Source organism: Pipra filicauda, unplaced genomic scaffold (genome assembly GCF_003945595.2).
Source record: "Pipra filicauda isolate LSUMZ 115617 unplaced genomic scaffold, ASM394559v2 scaffold336_size1087642_pilon, whole genome shotgun sequence".
Lineage (NCBI taxonomy): Eukaryota > Metazoa > Chordata > Aves > Passeriformes > Pipridae > Pipra > Pipra filicauda.
This window is the reverse complement of record NW_024104461.1, coordinates 880,937-902,963: the sequence shown is the minus strand read 5'-3', so window position 1 is coordinate 902,963 and position 22,027 is coordinate 880,937. Positions and strand designations below refer to the sequence as shown.

The following is a 22,027-nucleotide window of genomic DNA, read 5'->3' as shown; positions in this document are numbered from 1 at the left end:
GACACACTATTTTATTCTACTTTGGTTTGTTTTATTTCGTTTTACTGCAGCCCGGCTGCAACCTGGACTGTGGAAGTGGCAGAGCAGTGGCAGTGTGGGTGCAGGGATGTGGGTGATGGGTGGCAAGTCCATGCATAGGAGAGCAGCTCATGCCATGCCTACAGAGAAAAAAAATTGAATAAACCAGCAAAATTTAATTCAGTTTGTGTGGAAAAAATCTGCCTGTGAACCTTCTGGAGATCTGTCCTTTGTCATCCTTCACCCAGCAGAACACCATGTGCACTGCACTGTCCAGAACTCAAGGGCAGCTTCACCTGACTTGAGCTGGGAAGTCCTTCCCTAATTCTCTGTGGAGTCAGAGCAGCTTCTCTGGAGTGTGATCCCTCTCCTCTGCAGCAGCTCTACATGGACCAGAGTGACTGTGTCCCATCTGTGCCTGCTGCTCTCCACCAGTCACTTGGGAATTCTGAGTCACAGCACCTGGAGATGAAAGGGGAGAAGTGGACCCGCCCCCGGTGACAGGGAGGGCAGGAGATCCCATCAGCTCCCTGTCAGGAACTCCCAGGTTAGGAGGAAAGCTGAAGAAATCAATGTTTTCTGAAGCCCTGATGCACCCAACACATCCTGGCCCTTGCACCCATCTCACCATCCAGATGAACCTTCACCTGACAAAGCCTCTTCTGGTCTCAACCTGCACCTGTTTGCACTGGAAGTATTTGCATTTCCCTAAAATCTCCCACATCAAAGAACTTGAGCTCTTCTGGGAGCAACCCCTGCAAGGCACCCACCCCTCCCAGGGCCTACAGACCTCCCCATCCAGGCATCACTGGAATCTGGCCACACTCAGGTTAATTGAAGTACCTGATGCATTTCAGAGCTGGATGTGGATTTTCCATGGTCCTGTCTGCAGAAGGATCCTTCCCACAGGGAACAGTGGCCACCTCCAGCCCATCAGACACGCAAAATATGAACAAGTCTCTGCAAATAGTCCAATGTGGGAATTTGCTGTGTGCAACAGCAGCAGCAACAGCTCCTTGAGTGTGTGAAGCTGAGGCTGAGGCTGTTTTCTCCTTGCAGTGCCTCTGTTGAGGTGCAGTTTGCTCCTTTGCCTTGGCAGCAAACCCAGGGCACAGGTAGGAGCTGACCCAGAGCTCGAGGGAGCTGGGATTATTTTGGAGTTGTCCATCACTTTGTGTCTGTATCTGTGGAGGGACAGGCTCTGCAGCCTTCACCACTCTCCCAGGAGTTGTGTCCTACCATCACCCTCCTCCTCAGTCCCAGGCTGTGTCCTGTCCTTCTCATGCAGCCTCTGACTGCCAGAGGTGACAGTTGTGACACCAAGGGGACGGATGGTTCCCCTTCTGCCCCAAAATCAGAGCCTGTGACACCATGTCACAGCAGTGTTGGTGGGAAGGGATCCTTCCAGTCTGTAATCCAGACTCCTCTGGAGCAGCATTCCAGAACAGCAGGGGCTGTGTCCAGCTGATACCCCCAAATTCCCATGGATGACACCCCCCCATGTTGCTGGGCACCTGGAAAGGGAATTCTTCCTAATGCCCAACCTAAACTTCCAGGCTGCACTTCAGTTGTTTCCCCTTTATATGTCATCTGGTGCCAGTGGGAAGAGTTTGGCTCCATCCCATCTGTGGCTGTTGTTGGACACCCTCAGCCTCCTGTCCTGCCCAGCCCCTGCCCACCACGGTCACACCTCTGCCCACATCCCTGCTCCCCTGAGCACCCAGCACTGGAGGGAGGGCTCCCAGTCTGGTGCCACAACACCAACCAGAGGGGACAATGACTCTCCTTCATGTGCTGACCCCACACTGACACAGCCCCACGAGCAGCCACGGATTTGGGTCCAAACGAGGCACGTTCAGCCCTTTCACTGCGAGTGAACCTTGTGAGAGGAAACAAATGGCCTCCCAAAAATCAGCTTCATTTATTCAGAGGTTTAGCAAGCATGGTGGTGGTGCAGGGTTGGGGCTGTGTGGAGCAGGAAGATCTTGTTGGTGACACGCTGGGCACTGCTCAGCACAGCCAGGGGGAAGGGTGGCACAGCCTTCTTGGGCAGCATCACATTGGCAGGGAAACCTCCTGATTTTGGAGACCTGTGAATCAGGAGAGGTTGTGGGATCAGAAACAGCAGCAGATGTGAGGTTTTTAACCCTGGAAGAGCTGGATCCTTTCCACCATGGTGATGAAAGCACCCTTTCTTTCACCTTTATCTGCCTTTCTGCATTGGTTCTTCTTCTTCTGTACCCCAAAACTCCCTGAGCCTTTGAGGGAGGGCTCAGCCACACCCTGCACCTGCTCAGAGGGATTTCAGGGCATTGCCTCCTCTGGAACCCAGCAGGGAGGGGCTCTCTGGGCACTGAGGAGTCAGGGACCTCCCCCTGGGCCTGTTTCAAAGCACAGGAGTTCCCTCAGCACCTCTTGTTCAGGCCAGACCCATGGGAATGGTCCAGCATTCCCAGGAGTAACAAAGGCCACTGCTTGCCAAGGGTCAGGTTTGGAGATGGTCTAGATGGACATTTTGGAGGGGCAGTAAATCAGTTCTTCCCATGGAAAATGTGTCCCATGAGGGACGTGAATGTGAGTAAGTTTTAACCTCCCAGGTGGAGCAGACCAGTCTTCAGTGGGGAAATCCCCTGGTTCCCAAACCCTGCAGGCTGGGAAGCAGCTTTAGAAGGAGTTGGTCCTGCCCCACAATTGCTGTCCCATCACTGGGGCATCACCCTCAGACACCAAACGTGCCCTGTGCTCATCCCAACCCAAACGTGCTCACAGCAGGAGGGTCCTGTGGCTGCTCAGCACGAGGGCTCAGCCTGGGGCTGCTGGAGCTCCCTGGGACTGATGGAGTGAGAGGCTCAGCCCACAGACAGACTCTGGGGTCTAACACCCTCCTGCCGTGGGAGCAGCACTGATGGGCAGCAAAACTCAGCCTTGAGATGGAAAAGTGACACTGATTGTTTGGCTGGGCACTGGGAGGTTGAAGAAAACACATCTGGGGTTCAGACACAGGAAAAAACTGCCCCCACCATCCATGTGTTACTCCTGCTTTCAGTCAAGAAACAACCTGATGGTGCAAGCCCTGAATTAATGGTTGGGGTCTGAGCGATGCCTCTCCCCTGCACCCCTTTAAGCCCCTAAACTTCATTAAACCTGCAGAGTCTGGATGCACCTTTTAAAAGGAATGAGGGAAATCCCATCCCACTGACAATTGTAACAGTTTTTAGAGGGGAGGAAGAAGAAGGAAAGCACAAAAAAAATCCCCTTTAGGAAGGATGCTCATTTTTAGGAGGGATGCTTATTTTTAGGAGGGAGGCTCCTCTTTAGGGGACCTGCTCTGTTGTTGTTGGGTGTCCTTTGGCACTTTTTTAAATGATTGACACAGCAGAATGAGAAATACATAAAATGATGATTAATATTCCCATCTATAATATAAATATAATAAACACTCACACTGAGCAGGGCAGCCTCCTCCCAGCACTCACCGTGGTGCTTCCATGAGCCTCACCCTGCTCTGGCTTTCCCTTCCCATATCCCTGCACTCCTTTTCCATTCATGTCTCCCTGGGATTAAACATTCAGAGTTCAAAGTAATCCATCCCCTGCCATCCTGTCTACAGCCTGTCCATCCCTCCCTCCCTCCATCCATCCATCCCTCCATTCATCCCTCCATTCATCCTTCCATCCATCCATCCATCCTTCCCTCTATCCTTCTATCCTTTTTTCCATCCTTCTATCCATCCCTCCATCCACCCATCCATCCATCCATCCACCCATCCATCCATCCATCCTTCCCTCTATCCTTCTATCCTTTTTTCCATCCTTCTATCCATCCCTCCATCCCTCAATCCATCCATCCATCCATCCTTCCCTCCATCCTCCTCTGTCCCTGTCAGCAGATCCCAGGGCTGGAGCTGGTGTCCTGCAGCCCAGGACCTCTCCCAGTCCTGCTTTCCCCCGACCCCCAGCAGATGACAAGGCACTGGTGTCTCTCTGTGGTTTGACAGCTCTTCAGAGCTGGCAGCTCCCAGCCACTCCCCCTCTTGCAGGAGATGCTTCATTTCCAGCCAGCAGAGTGGATGGGGAGGGTGGAAAGCACTCCCAGCAAGCCCAGGAGTGACACCAGAGTGGATCAACCGCTGCCACTGCAGCACCAACTCACTCCCAACCCACAGGGATTCAAACCCCTCCCTGAGTGACAGTCACACACTGCCCCGCTTTGAGAGGCCCCTGACCCACTGCCCATCCCCAGGGGTGCCTTTGGTGGGGCACCATTCCCTGGAAGGGTGGCTTTGCTGAGCTCTGCTGCCTCTGCCCCTGCAGTACAGGACAGGGACAGGTCCCAGGGATGTGGGATCGCCCCTCTGGAGTAAGCAGAGCCTTTGGGATCCAGCCAACGTGAAAATAATCCTGGTTTTACTAAGAACAATTTCCTCAGTGTGCAGATATGGGGCTTTTCATTTGAATTAATGCAGATTTAGCCAGGGATGTGTTTCAGTGGCTACTTCAACATCAGTGTTGATTGGAGGCTGAAATAAAACACCCCCAGCCTCTTCCTCCGATTCCTCAGCCCTGGAGCTGCTCCTCTTTGGCATCTCTTTGGAGTACTCATGCTTTAGCAAGGCCTGGGACCTCCTCTTTCTGATACCTCAGAATAAAAGCATTAAAGGCACCTCTCCCCTCCTCTGGGACTGCAGACAGGGCACAAGTGTCCAACCCTTGTTTTCTGATCAGAGGGTCATCTCATTTGTGAGATTCCTTGATTCCTTCTGGAAATAACCAACATCTCTCTGCAAATGGAGCAAGTTGCCAAATTTCTGACCAGCTGGTGCCCCTGGACAACAGGCTGACCATTCCTGGTCTTGTCAAGATCCTCCCATGGGGCACAGCCCCCCCCACTGGGAATGTCTCTGTGGCACCAGAGGGGAACCACTGTGTGCATGGACAAGAAACAAAAATCACCCAGGACTTCAGATAGAGGAATGGAGGAGTTTAAACACCCTGAGCTGCCCTTCTGGGAGAGCTCTCAGAGTGATTCTTAAGCTATTTCCCAGCAACCACAGGTCTGGGAGTGATTCCTGGGTGAACTTTTGCCTTTGTGAAGGGTTTAAGAGGTTTCCAGCCTTCAGGTGTGACTGAATTAAGGGAGAACTGTAATTGGACAGAACGTGGCCTTGTGGGCTGGTGAATGTTGGGCACATCATGCAACTCATGCACACTATTTAATGAGGGCATCTTCAAACACATCAGTTGGAAACAAAGCTCTTGTTCAAGAGGTCACATCACTGGTGTGGAAAGTCCACAGAGACTTTCCGGGGCAGATAAACATGAAACCCCCCCGTGCCTCTCCTGCCTGTGGGACTCAGCCTTGGCTGGAGGATCAGCCTCCAGTGCTCAGGCAGCTGAGCCTCCTATTTAAAAACTGTCTGTTTTATTGGCCCCCCAAGGACTGCAGAGTTTGGTGGGGAGTCTGTAGTGATGGTGATATCTCAGACCAGGGGAAAAGTGTCCCCTCTGTGGAAAAGCTCAACACTCTGGACACGCTGGGCTGAGATTAAACAGTGGGTGATTCCTGAGTGAAGGCTCAGTCAGCAGAGCTGCCATCCAGTCCCTCAAACTGCAGTTTGAATCCTGTCACGTCCTCTCTGTTCTCCATGTTCAGTCAGGACCTGGCACTTCCCAGCCTGTGATGTGCATTTATATTGCATGTTTTGACTGGGGATTCAAATGAACATCTGTCATGTGGTGGAAGCCCTGTGAGCACAGCTGGGGTGGACAAACCAACAGGGCCCAACAAACTGAGCAGGGTCTGGCTCTCCTGGAAGGTTTGTGCTCCCCCCACACTGATGCTCAGGGTAAATTTGCCCTTTAATTACCTGGAAAGCAAGTGTGGGATGGGGCCTCTGCTGGGAAGGGGAAAGGCAGAGCTGGTGGGAGCTGGGAAGGGCTTGTACAGCACTAAATACAGAGAACATGGAAGGGCTGCTCCCCCCTGGGCCAGGCAGAGCTCAGACAACAGGAGGCCACTGGTACAATGGCCTGTTTGAAGCAGAACATGGACCAGAATTGGAAAACAACAATTACCTCTGAAAACTGCAATGAAAACAGGCAGAGACAGGTTTTCTCGAAGGCAGCAGGTGGCAAACAGGGTCTGAACTGTGAGCTGGTTTTCTCCTGCTGGTTCACAGCTTTCCCAGAGCATTGGAAAAACCTCAGGGATTGATCCAGGGCATTGACACAACATTAGAGGGCATGAGCAGGGCAGTGTTTGCCTTGTAACCCTGTGCTGCAGTGACCTGAGCTGCTGGGGGAGGAAAAACCTCTTGTCCAGAGAAGCTGTGGCTGCCCCAGCCCTGGAAGTGTCCAAGGTCAGGTTGGAGCAACCTGGGATAGTGGAAGGTGCCCCTGCCCATGGCAGGGGGTGGGACTGGATGGGCTTTAAGGTCCCTTCCCACCCAAACCATTCTGGGATTCCATGATCATGATTTCAAAGAGCTTCATTTCCATCATTCCTTGGAGCTCTCAGGGCGTGTTTCTGGCTGTGGCCTTCGAGGCATTTGGGAAGAGCAATTGTTATTTAAGTGCTGCTGAGACAAAGGGAGCAGGATCTGCTTTCAGCTGCTGAGTTCAGAGCTGGAAAAGATTCCCTCAGCAGCACATCCCAGGAATGTTCTCCCTGCATTTTGAGCAAAAAGCAGCAGCACTGACCTCAGGCAGCCCCAGGTGCTGCCCCACTTGGGCGCTCACGGGGGGCTGAGCACAGTCTGCACTCAAAGGTCAACCTTGTCCAGGGCTGAGGCAGCTTCCTGTCCACCTCCAGGACTCCCAGGACTCATGAAAGACAGCGACAGGTTCATGGGATTGCAGAAGAAAGAGAAAGGGGTGACACCACCAGGTTGTTCCTCAGGAATCTGGTCCCCTCTGGGTCCTTTGCTTCCTTTTTTTAATCATGAAACTGGAATAGGAGCAAACCCCAAAGTCAGACCTCACCATGCCCTGCACACACAGCAGAGGATGGACAAACCTCTCCCCACGGAGCTGCTTTCCTGCCAGGACATCCCCTCAGGGAGGGCTCCCAGCCCCTGTTCCACGGAGGAGCCTCTCACCAGGGTTTGTCTGGGAACACCCAGCTGGGATGAGCAGCCTGTGGCACATGGTGAGGCCAGTCCCGAGTGCTCCAAGCATCCTCCAGTCTCCTGCAGACAGGGAAGAATAAATGTCCCAGCAGCTTTTGAGCTCACTGTCAGGAACCTTTCTTGGTGATCACCCTAAAATCTGCTTTTCATATGTTAGGGCACAGTTCCAATCTGGCCAAATCCTGCTGTTTCCAGACACTACAAGGTCTCATTTCTCTTGCTGCCACGTGTCTTTCCAACCGGTGGCCCAACTGGAAGATGAGTTTTCTGGCCAGCTCTGTAGGAAGGATGAAGGTGGGAGGGTGGGCAGAGCATCCTCCCCACTGAGGCAACGGGAGGACAGGACTCACCTCTTCAAGGATGAGAGGATGCACCCACTGGTAGCTACAGAAAGAGGATCTGCACAAGACAATTTACTCCCAGGGCTTCAAAAGCCCATCCCAGACCAATGGGACCCACAGAGAGTCAGCTGGATCCAGGGCCCTGCCCAGTCTGGCACCATCAGGTGGGAACAAAAGGAGTCACTGGCCTGAGAGTGTCAGGACTCCTGAGAGTGAAGGGATGAAGCAGAGGAAGAGAAAAGGGATCTCCTGTGTGTTTGCCATCAACACTCACAGTCCCTGAGTGTGCCCTGCACTGCCACAGCACACACAACCAACCTTCATGTGCCCATCTGTCCCCTCACACGTGTCCACGAGGAGATGAAGGGTCTCTCAGCCACATGGAGCTGTCTGGATTTTATGGATCCTGCCTATGAGTGTGCAAAGGGACTGGGCCTGGAGTTGGTGCTGGAAAAAAGGGTCTGTCACCTTCTGGGGGTAAAGCTGAGGGCAGTGGAAAGGGGTATGAAATGAGGATTTCCCTTTGATGTGAAGGGAGCCAGAGAAACACAGGCTCAGGGAGGCAGGAGGGACACTGAGAGCATGGAGAGCAAGGCAGGGGAGTGTGTGGTCTGCCACTCCTGCAGGCACAGCCTCAGGGTCATGTTTGTGCTTTAAAAATTATCCTTATCCTCCACCTATCCCAAATTCACCCCATGACACTTCCTTCCCTAATGTGTTTCCTTCTTCTCCACGAGCTCTTGTTATTGAGATTTCACTCTGTGATTTAGATTTTAGATTTAACACCTTGTGTTAGAGCCAATATTTGTCCCTGGGATCCCAGATATGGATGTCAGAGAGGTTTTGTTTCACCTTCACATCTCAGCTGCTCTGTGGAGGAACCACCAGCCCACAGGCCCCCGGAGCTGCAGCCCCTCAGTCACAGCACCTGCCCCCTGTGCCTTCCCAGGACTCCTGGGGAAATGGGGATGAGGGGCCAAGAGGAATGAGGTTTTCTTTTTCTGTCTAAGAAGGATCAGCAGTGGGGAAATCACTGACACGGGAACAAAACCAGCATTAGGTGATGACTGGAAAGAAGCTGCTGTCAGTGAGATCAACAAGAAAAACGAGGAGCAAACACTTGGGAGTGATGGAGACTGTGCAAAAGAGGAGGAAAAGGGAAAGATGAGAAAGCTTGGATCAGGTCATCAAAAGCACATGGAATCCTCCAGAGCTGGGTGTGTGGCCACGGGCAACCAGAGCAACCTCCACCCTCCCCAGGGGCCTCACAGCACATCACAATTCCAGCCTCAACAGATGGGCCAAAACAGGCTGCACGTCCCTGGTCAGGCCTTCCCAGCAGGAAGGTCTGCTGTGAGATGGCTCAGGACCTTAAAGAAGGGATTTGGCCAAGTCTGGGGTTGAATGTGAGGAGAGTCCTCCCTGGAATTCCCCAGAACCACCTCCCCTGTGAGAACCTGCTGCTGCAGGAACATCCTGGACACTCTGGCACTGGCCATGGCCTGCCCTTCACAGCTCTGCAAACCCAGGCAGGACAAAGCATCCTGTCACCCCTGAGCCTGTCTGTGAGAGGGGGGTGTGGGGAACCACAGAAACACAGGATGGGTGGGATTGGAAGGGACCTTAAACATCCATGTGCAGGATGTTCTCCTGCCTGTCCACCGTGTCCCTGCCTCGCAGGGTGGAGAGTGGAGCTGAGGTTGTTGGTGTTCCCTGGGGCTGACCCGTCGTCCCAGCAGTGCTGAGCCCCCTCCTCAGGTCCCGGTTGGTGGCACTGGAGGTGCAGGACAGCTCTGGGAACCAGGCCCAGGGCACTGCCCCTTGTGCTGCTGCCTCCCAGCCACACCTGGCTGCCCCTTCTCCGTGTGTCCCATCCAGGGCTGGGGGAGATGGAGCCCAAATACTGCATGAAGTCCTGGGCAGAGAGGGGCAGGAGCAGCAGGGAGCAGGAGCTGTGGCAGGAGGCAGCACTGGCACAGGGATTAGGGGCATGGGCTTCCCAGCCACAGGGGGAGTCCTGTCTGCCTGTTCAGTGTCTTCAGCAGAGATGCCTCTCCCTGGGATTTCCTTTACAACATTCAAATCATTAGTGGGCAGTTAAATTGACCCTTTGGGGCCAGCTCAGTGTCCAGCCTGAGCCTCCAGGCTGGGAGAGCAGCTCAGGACAAGGACAGCCAGCCATGTGTCTCATAAAGCAGTGGCATCTCTGTCCTTGGAGATGCTCAAACTGTAGGAGGAAAAGGCCCTGAGAGACCTCATCCGACCTGGAAACTGGCCCTGCTCTGAGCAGGAGGTTGGGCCAAAGCCCTGCTGAGGGCTCTCCCAGCCTGGATTAACTAAGGACCACAAAGGATTGATTCATTCACACACAGCCCTCGGGTGTGGGCAGGTGTGTGAGGGAGAAACAAATGAGGTGGGAGAGGTGGGTGATGCTCCAGAGCTGCTGTTTGAAGGTGCTTCGATGGGCAGACAGGAATGTGCTGCACCCCAAGCAGGGGAGATGGGGAAAATAACCTGGGGAGCAACAACCCCCTGCACCTGTGAGGGCTGGGGGCCAACCAGCTGCACAGCCAGACCTGGGGGTGCTGGAGGACCAGGATTTGAATGTGAAGTGGTAAAGACAGTCATCAGGGCTGCCCAAGGAGCAGCACTAACAGCAGGTAGAGAGAGGAGATCCTTCCCTTCTCCTCAGCACTGGTGGGACCCCACCTTGAGTCCTGTGGACTCCCAGGACAACAGAAACAGAATCCAAGAAAAATAGAATATTCTGAGTTGGGAGGGGCCCCAAGGATCACGGATTCCAACTCCTGGCTCTGCACAGGACACCCCAGCAATCCCACCCTGTGCCCGGGAGTGTAATAAGTCAAAACTCTTTCATATTTGCCCACACTGGCACCTGCACTGTGAGGTCTCTGCTCTGAGTTCCTGCTGGCACAGAACTGCTGCTCCCTCTCACATCTCCCCACGTTCTGCAGGGACATCCCAGGCTGGGCTGGAGCCTGAGCAGCAGCTGTGGGACTGTCCCTGTTTGTGTGAAACAGCAGTGTCTCAGGGCTTCTCTAAAAAAAATACATTTTCACCCTTCAGTGACAATTTCTGGCCAAATAAGCAATTTGACCCACATATTTAATGCTGAGCCGTTGCCAGGTCCTTGGACTGGTAGGAAAAGATCCTCTCAGCTCTGCCCTTCCCAGCACATCTGCCCCACTCAGCTGCTGCTGGAGACTGGGATCCATCCAGGTGGGACTGGGGTGGCTCAGGGTCTGCTGGGATCACCTGCACAGGCCAACCAGCCTGGGACACGTGGCTCTGACACCTCTGACCCCAAGCAGCCCCTCTCCAGGAATGCTGGTCCCTCTGCTGATGAACTTGGCCTGGGACAGGACACTCCCCACGGTTCAGCAGCTCTCAGTTGGTGTCTCCTCACAGCTGAGACTCCTCAGGGTATTCCCGAGCCTCCAGGTGTTGCTTCCCCAGATCCAGCCCCTTGCAGGTCCTATCAGATCCTCCAGCCCCTGGGGAGGTCTCAGACACTTTGGAACACCTGGAATGGCTCCAGAGAGCCGAGTCCTCCCTCTGTGCCCACCAAGGACCAGGGTGTCCCCAGGTGTGAAAGCCCTTTTCACACCAGTGGGACCAGTAGTAGAAAGTCTTGTTTCCTCAGGAAACACTCATTTTTCAGTACTTTTTTGAACTGTTGGCTCCCTTTGGCTCACCAAATTCCCTCTAGGGGTGCTGGGGGGGCAGGCCCATCAGTGGTAGCAGTTGCCCAGCCCTCACCCTGTCCCTGTCCCCCGCAGGTCCCTCGCCCTGGGGCAGCAGTACAGCTCCCTGGGGTCCCAGCCCATCCTCTGCGGCTCCATCCCGGGCCTGGTCCCGAAGCAGCTCCGCTTCTGCCGCAACTACATCGAGATCATGCCCAGCGTGGCCGAGGGGGTGAAGTTGGGCATCCAGGAGTGCCAGCACCAGTTCCGCGGCCGCCGCTGGAACTGCACCACCATCGACGACAGCCTGGCCATCTTCGGGCCCGTCCTAGACAAAGGTAACACCAGGGGGCCCTGGCGGCGGCTTGGGCAGGGTGGGGAGAGCTGGCACAGCTCTGCTTGGCCCCTGGATGCACCATATCCTACCGGGAACACGGCAGGGAATGGCTCAGAACTCCCGGCTTTCTACCCGAACTGCCCCGATTTCCTTTCCCCAGTTTTTTGTGTGTTACACCACAAGGGAAGGGTCTGCTCCCGTCTCAGAAGGACCAGGGAGGATGTAAAGCACAGGAAGGGGGAGGTTTAGCCCCAGGCACATTCCCATGTCCTGGAATTGTGGGCTCCACCTCCCTGCCCAGGGTGGGCAGCACTTCCACACAACAGGGACCAGCAGAGCCCGGGAAAGCCGAGGAGAGGGGCTGGGGCTGGGATTGATGCAGGGCCACTGGAGCTCACACTGCCCACCCCAGGAGGGCCGTGGGCTCAGGTTTCCCCACCAGGGAGAAGCCATGGTTGAAATCCATGGTCCTGATCAGGCTGAGTGGGGATTTCAATGCGTCTGTTCACAGATGAGCCCAAAATGCCCAGGGCTGGGAACAAAGAAAGAGAATAAATGTGCTTTCCCTCTTCTCTTTTGCTCCTCTTCAACCTTTCTGGATCCACTGGCATGGATCAGGCACACTGGGAGCACGTGGATGAGGCACCATAAAATTGGGGTTCCCAGGGAGATCATGAGCCAAAATGAGGTGCTGGGCCCCAAGACACCCTGAAAGGAGAGTCTGGAGGGCTTTGGTGGCAGATCACAGAATCATAAAGTTCCCTGAGCTGGAAGGGACCCCCAAGAACCATCCAGTCCAGCCCCTGGCCCTGCATAGACACTCCAACAATCCCACCCTGTCCCTCAGAGCGTTGTCCAAACCCTCCTGGAGCTCTGGCAGCCTTGGGGCCGTGCCCACTGCCCTGGGGAGCCTGGGCAGTGCCAACCACCCTCTGGGGGAAGGACCTTTCCCTGAGATCCAACCTGACCCTGCCCTGGCACAGCTCCATGACAACCTGTCCCACATCTCAGATGTCCCATTAGCAAACCAAGACCCCAGACTGAAAGGCAGTCCCAGGAAACTGAGCCCAGTGGTGGATTAGAAACTCCCAGTGGACAAAAAGCTCCAGTTTGTCCATCCTGTCCCGTGGATTCTGGTGACTTTGGGCCATGTTTAGCACGAGGGACATCCCCAGGTAACATCTTGGTTTCACAGCTTCACAAACACAGCCCAAAGCATTTCCCTCTCAGCTTCATGGGTGTCAGCACCCACAGGGTCCCTGCAGCCCAGAGAAGTCTCTTTATCGCACAGAAATTATTCTTTCCAGTGCTACCTTGGAAATGGCAATATTTTGGTGTAGCCTTTAAGAAACTGGAGAGACTGGAGTGAGAGCAGGACACTGGACTATTTCCCAGTAGTCTCCTGGACAGTGCAGGAGTTCTGGTGAATTTTCTTACAGAGTCCCAGTATTGTGCATATAAACAGTTCATGAGATCCTTTTCCAAGCTTCAGCCTCCCAGTAAGGGAAGGAACCATTTCAGTTCCCTGAAATGACAGTCCAATATTTCAGTGAAAATTACTCCTTTGTGTTAATGTGCAATTCCTTGCAGGAATCAGGATTGTAAAGTCTCATTAGAGCACTAATAGGGACCTTGACAATCATTTCCCCTCTTTTTTGCCATGATGTATTTTGGGGTAACTACTGTATTTACTACCAAATAACCTGTCATCAGGGCTCCCCACACTCTAACTTGCTGCCTAATAAAAGTCTGTCCTAAATTTCAGCACTTAAAAGATCAGAAAGTTTTAATTTTCTTTAAAAAATTGTCATTAAAAAACTGCCATAAAAATTTTAAACACATTCTGAAAGAACTGTTGGAGCATTGAAAATCTCTCACCACCATTTCTGTCAGCATGAAAGCACTTAAAAATTGGATTTGGACCATCCTCCCAGTAATGAGCAAACTGAACTTTGAATTTATGAAGAATATTTTAAGATCCTTTGGGCTGCAGGGACTAGAGCAGAGCCTCCTGTGTGGACTTGTCTCAGCATTGCCACGCAGCCCAAGCTGACAAGGTAAAATATCACCCAAACTCTGAAACCCTTCTGACAGATGGAGAAAAATTAGTGAGCCCATTCGTTATCCAGCTTTCCCAATCCCAGGCAGCACTGCCAGGCACCTCACTCCCAACACGCATTTATTCTGCTGCCTCACTAACCTGTAAGTAGAGCAGTTAAAAATAAACAGTCTCATCTGCAAACAAGGACACATCAAAGCCCAGCCCAGCCCACGGTGGGGGTTATTTACATTTCTGAGCTGCGCTCGTGTCTTTTCTCTGCTGCCTGAAAAATTAATGAGCGGGGACAGGATGGGACTCATGTCATCTGTGCCAGTGAGGAACACAGGGAACCTTTGAGAGTCCCAAAGTTTGCAGCGTGAGGAGTCACAGAGGAAACAGAATCTTTACAGCCCTGGCTTTGTCAGCTGAGGGAAGAGAGAATGTTGGTGATCAGACTGACAGGACACTTATCTGTGCCCAGTGTGGGAGCAGCACTCCCTGCTGAGGGGCTGCGGGGAGGGGAGGGCACTCCTGGGCCTTCAGGGAATCATGGAATAGCTTGAGTGGGAAGGGACCTTTTATAGAGCATCATGTCCAGCACAGCATCATCTTCTGCCAGGCTGCTGCTCCATCTTCCTTAGATGCAGCAACAACAGGAGTCAGGGAATCATGGAATGGTTGGGCTGGAAGGGGTCTTAAGGCCCAGCCAGTGCCACCCCCTGCCATGGGCAGGGACACCTTCCACCAGCCCAGGTTGCTCCAAGCCCCGTCCAACCTGGCCTTGGACACTTCCAGGGATGGGGCAGCCACAGCTTCTCTGGGCAACCTGTGCCGGGGTCTTACCACCCTCCCAGGGAAGGATTCCTTCCCAATATCCCATCTATCCCTGCCCTCTGGCAGTGAGAAGCCATTCCCCCTTGTCCTGTCAGTCCAGACCCTTGTCCAAAGTCCCTCTCCAGTTTCTTGGAGCTCCTTTAGGAGAGCCTCAAATCAAGAGTTTTGAGCCCATACCCTGTGGCATCCCTGGGAACCTTTGCCATGTCCCCTGTCACTGATCTCCAGCACACACCAAGGGCAACCCCACAAGCAGACCCAAACTAGGAGGACAATCCCTGCTGCAGCTCACACTGTCATTAGGCCAACAGCCATGGAACACCAAGCCCAAAGGAGCTGGTGTCCCACCTGGGACAACTGCCTGGCTGAAATCACCCCTGAGGATCAGAGCAACATTTGGGGTAATCTCATCCTCTGCTCCCTCAGGTACATTGAGGCTGTTTTGGAGAAACTTCAGAGGTGCAATTCTCACTACAATAGCATCAAAAATCACTTGTAATACAGGAGGGGACAAGGGGGAATGGTTTCCCACTGCCAGAGGGCAGGGTTAGATGGGATATTGGGAAGGAATCCTTCCCTGGGAGGGTGGGGAGGCCCTGGCACAGGTTGCCCAGAGAAGCTGTGGCTGCCCCTGGATCCCTGGAAGTGTCCAAGGCCAGGTTGGATGGGGCTTGGAGCAACCTGGGCTACTAGAAGGCGTCCCTGCCCATGGCAGAGGGTGGAACTGGGTGGGCTTTAAGGTCCCTTCCAACCCAAACCATTCTGTGATTCTAAGTTTTCTCTTTTGCATGTCTTATTTTATTACCTGGTCTATGAAAAAAAAACAAACAAACAACCCAAACCAACCCCTGAATGTGGGGTAAGATCATGTTTTTACAAGCAAATTCCCCAGGATGATTTATACTGCAGGTGTGCAGTCTGGGACAGGGAGGGAGGAAAAACCTGCTTTCCCCCTCCCTCTTCTCCCTTTTCTTTGTGCAGTAAGGTCAGTTCTTATCTAAAGTCGGTGGCTCCTCCAGCCGAGTCCTGCCCAAAGCCCGGCTGAGCCGGCAGCCAGGTGACACTGCCCTGGGAGGGTGGGGAATGGCCATTCTCTGGGGGAGTGACAAACCCCGCGGTGTTGGTTAAAGCTGGTGTCCAGGATGAGCGGCTGTGAGGGCAGGAAGGCCCCACAGGCATCTGGAGACCGAGTCCTGGGGGAGAAGAGGTCTGGGAGCCGCAGGCAGGGCGGGATCTGCGGGAGCGAGCGCGGCAGGAGCCTGTGCGGGCTCACACACTTCCCCACGTCCCCAGGGCAGGGGGAGCCGCTCTGCCCCTGCCTCCGCGCTCTCCTTCTCCGGGAAGATGCCACCGGTTCTCCGGGAAGACGCTCCCCACGGCCGGTCGGGAGCGGGGCAGGGCGGGGGAGGCGGCGGGGCCGCTGCCCTCGGGGGTCCTTGTGTGCTCGGCTAAGCCCCTGCCACGAGCTGTGAAAAGGCCCAGGACCCGCACCAAGATAACCCGTGGCTTTTCTCAGCCACGACACTCGCAGTCATTTGCATCTAAACAGGGGTGTGTGGGATCAGGGGCCGTCTTGATATAAACTCAGCAGCTTAAAGGGAGGGGGAGGGAAAGGAGAGAGAGGGAGAGAGAAAAATAAGCTTATACCGATGAGAAAGAGCTAAGCTTCCTCCCCTACTGTGAGGCAGGGCGAGCGATACCATCCGAGCGCCGCAGTCGTTTCAAATCGCTGCCGCATTCACACGCCCTTGGGGCCATTCTGAGCCGGGGGCGGGGGGCCGGGGAGCGCCATCAATAGGGATTTCCCAGCCGGGCCGGCGGGATTGGAGGGTGACGGCAGGACAGGGGAACATTGCCCCGTTGCTACGAGGTGCTCCTGGGGAATGCCAGTGCTCTGTGCCGTGGGTACGCTGGCCGGCGGAAACATTCCGCATTATGCGGGTAATACAGTGTGACACGGCGGGAACAATGGCAAATTGAGTGTCCCAGCAGGTAACGGCCCGGCCGGGACACAGGCGCGGTGGTGCACTGTCAAGGCGGCTCTAATCCTCCCTCGCCAGCCCCTCCCCTGGTTCTGGGAACGCTGCTCCCGCCTTTCGTCTCTGGGAAATTCTCCCGGCTCCTCGCCCAGACCCAGGCGAGGATTTCAAGGCGAGGGGTTTGTGTTTGCAGCTCGCTGCCCCCCCGGCATCGCGGGGAGACACGGGGGTGCCGAGGGAGCCGGGGGTGCCGGGGGAGCTGCGGGAGCCCTGCACCTCCGCGGCCGTGCCTGTCCCGGCTCAGCTCCAGCCCACCATCCCTGCTCCCTTCCCGGACTTAAAGGCGCACAAAATCTGCGGTGACCCTCTTTCTCATGACCCTCCTTCCCATGACCCTCCTTGTGCCCATCCACACCCTCTGGATGGAACGCGAAGGCACATCAGCCAGGAGAGCAGCTCCTGTCCCTCCCTGTCCCCTCCCTGTCCCGGTCCAGGGCCAGAAGGGCTCCCTGGCTCCTCTGATCTGATGTGCTTTGGGTCACAGGCCACCCAAAGAGCCGTTGTCAGGCCGAGACACCCCAGGTGGTGCAGGGACCCTCAGCTGGTGGCCCACAGCTCCCAGTGGTCCCAGTATAAGCAGCTGGTGAAAGATAGCCAAGGAAAACCTTGGTGGGTGGATCCCCACTGGCACATCGGGGGTGGGAAGAGCAAGGAGGGAAGAGTTTGAACACAAAGAAAGGGAAAACCACAGCAGGGTCCCACCAGCACAGACAGGGCTGAGCAGCCCTGGTTTGGGACCCCATTTGGCTGCAGCAGAGCAGAGCTGTGGTTTCCACAGCTGGAAAAACCCACAGCCACCTCCTTCCAGTGCCTGCACGGGCTGAAATCCACCCAGCTTGGGGTACCTGGTCTTTGGAAGCCAGACCCACCTCCACAGAGAGACTGAAGCTGGAGAGAGACCTGCTGCAGGGGAGGGGTGCAGGGGGGATGGTCCATGGCTGTCCACAGCTCCTGCTGGGGAAGGAGGGGACAGGCTCCAAGGTCATTTTCCCAGCAGAAATTTCTGGCTTCGTCCCACACCCACTGACTGTCCTGATCATCTGGTCACACCACACCCAGAGGCACTGAAACCCTCCTGCCCCCTGCTCAGGCACAGCAGCCCCTGGAAAATGGCCTTCAGCTCCTCCCTGCCTCCTGCAGGTGGGGAGAGAGGTTGGATTGACTCCAACATCTGCTCTGGATTGAGAGACCTGGAGTGTCCATCCTTACAGGGTGGAGTGAAGCACCCCAGGGTCGCTCCCCAGGGAGCTGTGGGTGTGCAGAGCGTGGCACAACTGGAGGCTCTGAGCCAAAAGGTGCCCAAGGGGGAAAGTTGAGACTGAACTAATGACTGTGCTTGGGAGAGCCTATGTTAGTGCAGCCGCTGAGGCCAGCAGGCAAACTCCTCTTGATTTCAAAATGAGTAGGAAGAGCACAACACTGCTCTAGAAAAAACATAGAAAATTTAAAAAATACCCAACCAAAACAACAGGCAGGCCACCACTGCAGGAACTGCAGACGGCCAAGGACCATCTGTGCTGAGCAGGGACAGCCACCGGGGACTTGCCAGTCTGTGCCTGAAACAGGAGACCCCTCTGAGTGCCCTGAGCTGGGGTGGGACGGGCTCTCCTCCAGCCCCAGTCAGCCCTCAGCTGAGGGAGAGTGGGATTCCTGGAAAGGGGAATCACTCCAGAGATGGGCAGCCAGGCTGGGGACTGTCATGGACAACATTTTACGGAAAGATTTAACAAAAAGGGCTCTTGGAGCACGGGAAAATGGCAGTTTTGCTCCCTGCAAGAACCATGGAGTAAACTCAGGGGCCATTAAAGATGCTTGAAGGTGAAAGTCAATGTGAGCACAGGAACAAGGGATGTTACTTGGCTGGGCTTTAATCTGGGTTAAAAAATCCAAGTTCTTCAGTGTCCTGCTTTCAAACCAGGGGAAGAGCCATCAGACAGCACCAGTGAAAAGACCAGCTCAGTTCAGAGCATGTCACAGCTTCTCCCACAACTTCCTTGAGGGTTAACTCACCGAGATAATGCAGGAAAATGCAGGAAATACCCTTTCAGTTTGACTGTGTTTTGTCCACTTATGGACAGAGGTCAGGACTCCCGAACCCAGGACATTAAATTCACAGAACTCACAGTAGGAGAATGCCACCCAGGCAACACAAACTGCTGGGGACACCCCCGGGGGGCACTGTCACTGCTGCTGTCCGGAGTCCAGGGCAGGGCCCCATGGAATGTCCAGGGAAGGGGATGGCTTGAAGGTCACCCTGCCATGGCCACAGGTGGAAGAGGGGATGGACTGGGATGCTCCAGCTCAGCAAACCCTCTGTACCCTCTTCATCTTCGTGGGGATTTTCTGTGTTGTCCCCACCACCTGCCCACGTCTCTCTGTCCTGCTGGGACATTTCCTCTCCCTCAGCACAGGGATCCCCCACACTCCCATTCCCAGCCCCCATCCACCCAGGAATCCTGGGCACTGTATTTCACCCTTCCTTCAGCTTTCAGCACCTTTCAGGGCTTTCTCCAGCTTTGCTCCTTTGGGCCAAAATTCATTCACTGCAACTGTTCCCTGGAGCCTGGCAATGGTTCCAAAGAGCCTTGAGTTTCATCTGCTTCCTGAAAGGAAAGTCCTGTTATCAAACCTGAGGATCCTGAGGGCCAGGAGTTGGACTCCATGATCCCTGTGGGTCCCTTCCAACCCAGCATATTTTGTGGCTCTGCTTTGATTTCCTCTGGGATTGCTCAGTAACTAGTAAGCAACTGCACGGGCATCTGGAAGTTGGGTTTTATTATTTATTATTTATTATTTATTTATCTCCACTAAAGGACAAGTCACATGTTGTTTATGTGGCACATTTAACAGGAATGACCAGCTCTTGGGCTTTGTGCTGCCACAGTCTGCCCTGAATGATCTAAAACCTTTCTCAACGCCAATGAGCTTTGTCACCCCCCCTTGGACTAACCCCTGGCACGGAGCCCCTCCCTGGGTTCCAGGAACTCTCTTCTGAGGCCCCTCGAGCTCCCACTGATGTTTAGTTCACCCCTTGGCCTCTGTGCCGGATCAAATCCTGCACCAGCTCTATCTATTCCCAAAACTGGAATCCCACCAAAGCTGGAATCCCACTCCTCTCCCTCCTCCTCCTCCTCCTGCAAGGACCCGCTCCAGAAGACATTCCTTAAAATATCCATAAATTAACTTTTGGCTTTCCAGTGGGGTTTAGAAGCCGCTGAGGGAGGTTGGGAAGGACAAGGCTGCCTGCTAACCCCCGGCCTGTGTGTTGGCAGCCACCCGCGAGTCGGCCTTCGTGCACGCCATCGCCTCGGCCGGCGTGGCCTTCGCCGTCACCCGCTCCTGCGCCGAGGGCACCTCCACCATCTGCGGCTGCGACTCCCACCACAAGGGGCCCCCCGGGGACGGCTGGAAGTGGGGGGGGTGCAGCGAGGACGCCGATTTCGGGGTGTTGGTGTCCCGGGAGTTCGCGGACGCACGGGAGAACCGCCCGGACGCGCGCTCGGCCATGAACAGGCACAACAACGAGGCCGGGAGGACGGTGAGTGCCCGGGCAGGGGGGCCCGTGTCTGCAGGGGTGGCCCAGGGGGGCTCCTCCTGGTGCCACGGGACTGCAGTAATGCCCAGGTTGAGGCTTCCTAAGGTTGTTTCCCAGGGCCCAGTATTTCCACTCTCTCCAAACAGATTCACACTCCATCCAAACATGCCTTGCTTGCAGCACACACATAGAATCATGGAACGGTTTGGGTTGGAAGGGACATTAAAGACCATCCAGTCCCACCCCCTGCCATGGGCAGGGACACCTTCCACTAGCCCAGGTTGCTCCAAGCCCCGTCCAACCTGGCCTTGGACACTTCCAGGGATGGGGCAGCCACAGAATATCTGGGCAACCTGAGAACATCTTCCAAGGCCACGTGTACAAACACAACTCAGCCAGGAGAGACCCCAGGTCAGCAGTGGATCAAGAGGATTTTCCTCCCAAGCTCCTCCTTTCTACGTGTTCCCTGTTATAACACTGTCCCAGTGATTCCCTGGAGTAGATGATGGTTGTCAGTTCCTTCCAATTCAAATATTCTAGTCTAGTCTAGTCTAGTCTATTATTTCTATTCTATTCCATTCCATCCTGCTGTCTGCAGGTACCTGGGCCCTGCCTGCTCTGGGTCATTTGCAAACTCAGTCAGACCTTTCCAACAGTGCTTGAAGCAAACACTGACATGGCTTTTCCACACCACAGCAGGCAGAGTGGAAGGGTAGAAGGCTGACGGCTTCTGGTACAAAAAAGCCCACCAAACTGCAGTAATTTTAGCAGAAATCAGTGATTATTTTGCTCCACACAGAGGAGGTTTCTGGTAAAGAGATTTATGTCCATAGATTCACAATTTCATTAAGTTCTAGTGCAAACTGTCAGATGTGGGCCATAAAGGAAGGGTCATCAGCAAAGAGAGGACAAAGGGATCAGTCTCCATCCACGGGGGTCAGAGACACCATCCAACCCCCACTTCTCTGGGCTCTGACTGTGCACACACACAGGGCAGGGGGGACCCCAGTGAAAGGACCAGACTTTGGGATTAGATTAGACTAGAATAGTGGGTGGATTGGGTGGATGATTAGAGCAGCTGCCCACCTCATGCTTTTCTAGTGTGACACCTGTCTGGAGACGTTTCTGGCCACCACAACTCATTCCCAACCAGCCCACACTTCCCAGACCGAGCTCAGAGAAGCCATTTAAACCCAGGTGGCAAAGGCAGGGGATGGAAAGCAAACCCTGCTGCTGATCCTCGTTCTCTCCCCCCACAGACCATCCTGGACCACATGCACCTGAAGTGCAAGTGCCACGGGCTGTCGGGGAGCTGTGAGGTGAAGACCTGCTGGTGGGCCCAGCCCGATTTCCGGGCCATTGGGGACTTCCTGAAGGATAAATACGACAGCGCCTCGGAGATGGTGGTGGAAAAGCACCGGGAATCCCGGGGCTGGGTGGAAACTCTCAGGGCCAAGTACGCGCTTTTCAAGCCGCCCACGGAGCGGGACCTGGTCTACTACGAGAACTCGCCCAACTTCTGCGAGCCCAACCCCGAGACGGGCTCCTTTGGGACCAGGGACAGGACCTGCAACGTCACCTCCCACGGCATCGACGGCTGTGACCTGCTGTGCTGCGGCCGCGGCCACAACACCCGGACTGAGAAGCGCAAGGAGAAGTGTCACTGCATCTTCCACTGGTGCTGCTACGTGAGCTGCCAGGAGTGCACCCGCGTCTACGACGTCCACACCTGCAAGTAGGCCCGGGGAGGTGTCCACTCGTGGAGGTGCCCCAGGGCAGGGCCCAGGGGTGCAGCCCCCGTGGCCTCACACTGCAGAGGACGGCACAGAACTGCTGGTGGCCCCAGCCCCTCACCCGGGTCAGGGCTGGCCTGGTGCTGCAGCTGGGTGGATCTGTGACTGCTGCTCCCGGGGGACAGGCAGGGACGGGGGAGCCCAAGCCAGGCCTGGCCACGGCAGGCAGAGCTGCCACAGCACACCCTGAGCTCTGTCCTAGGCCAGGGGTCCTGCCTGTGCAGACACCGGTACAGGGGTCAGGTGGAAATGGGTTTTA

At 54.9% G+C, this 22,027-nt stretch overlaps 1 protein-coding gene across 1 annotated transcript in view; it reads left to right on the top strand.

Annotated features, from left to right (window-relative positions):
- The window catches only part of WNT3 (Wnt family member 3), a 42,772-nt gene extending 21,046 nt beyond the window's left edge, over positions 1 to 21,726 (top strand). Inside the window, exons 2-4 of the mRNA XM_027711914.2 lie at positions 11,286 to 11,527; positions 19,713 to 19,978; positions 21,235 to 21,726. Of these exons, the coding sequence (XP_027567715.1) occupies positions 11,286 to 11,527; positions 19,713 to 19,978; positions 21,235 to 21,714 (988 nt within the window). The 3' untranslated portion in view covers positions 21,715 to 21,726. The remainder of the gene's footprint in view (positions 1 to 11,285; positions 11,528 to 19,712; positions 19,979 to 21,234) is intronic.
- The last annotated feature ends 301 nt before the right edge of the window (positions 21,727 to 22,027 follow it).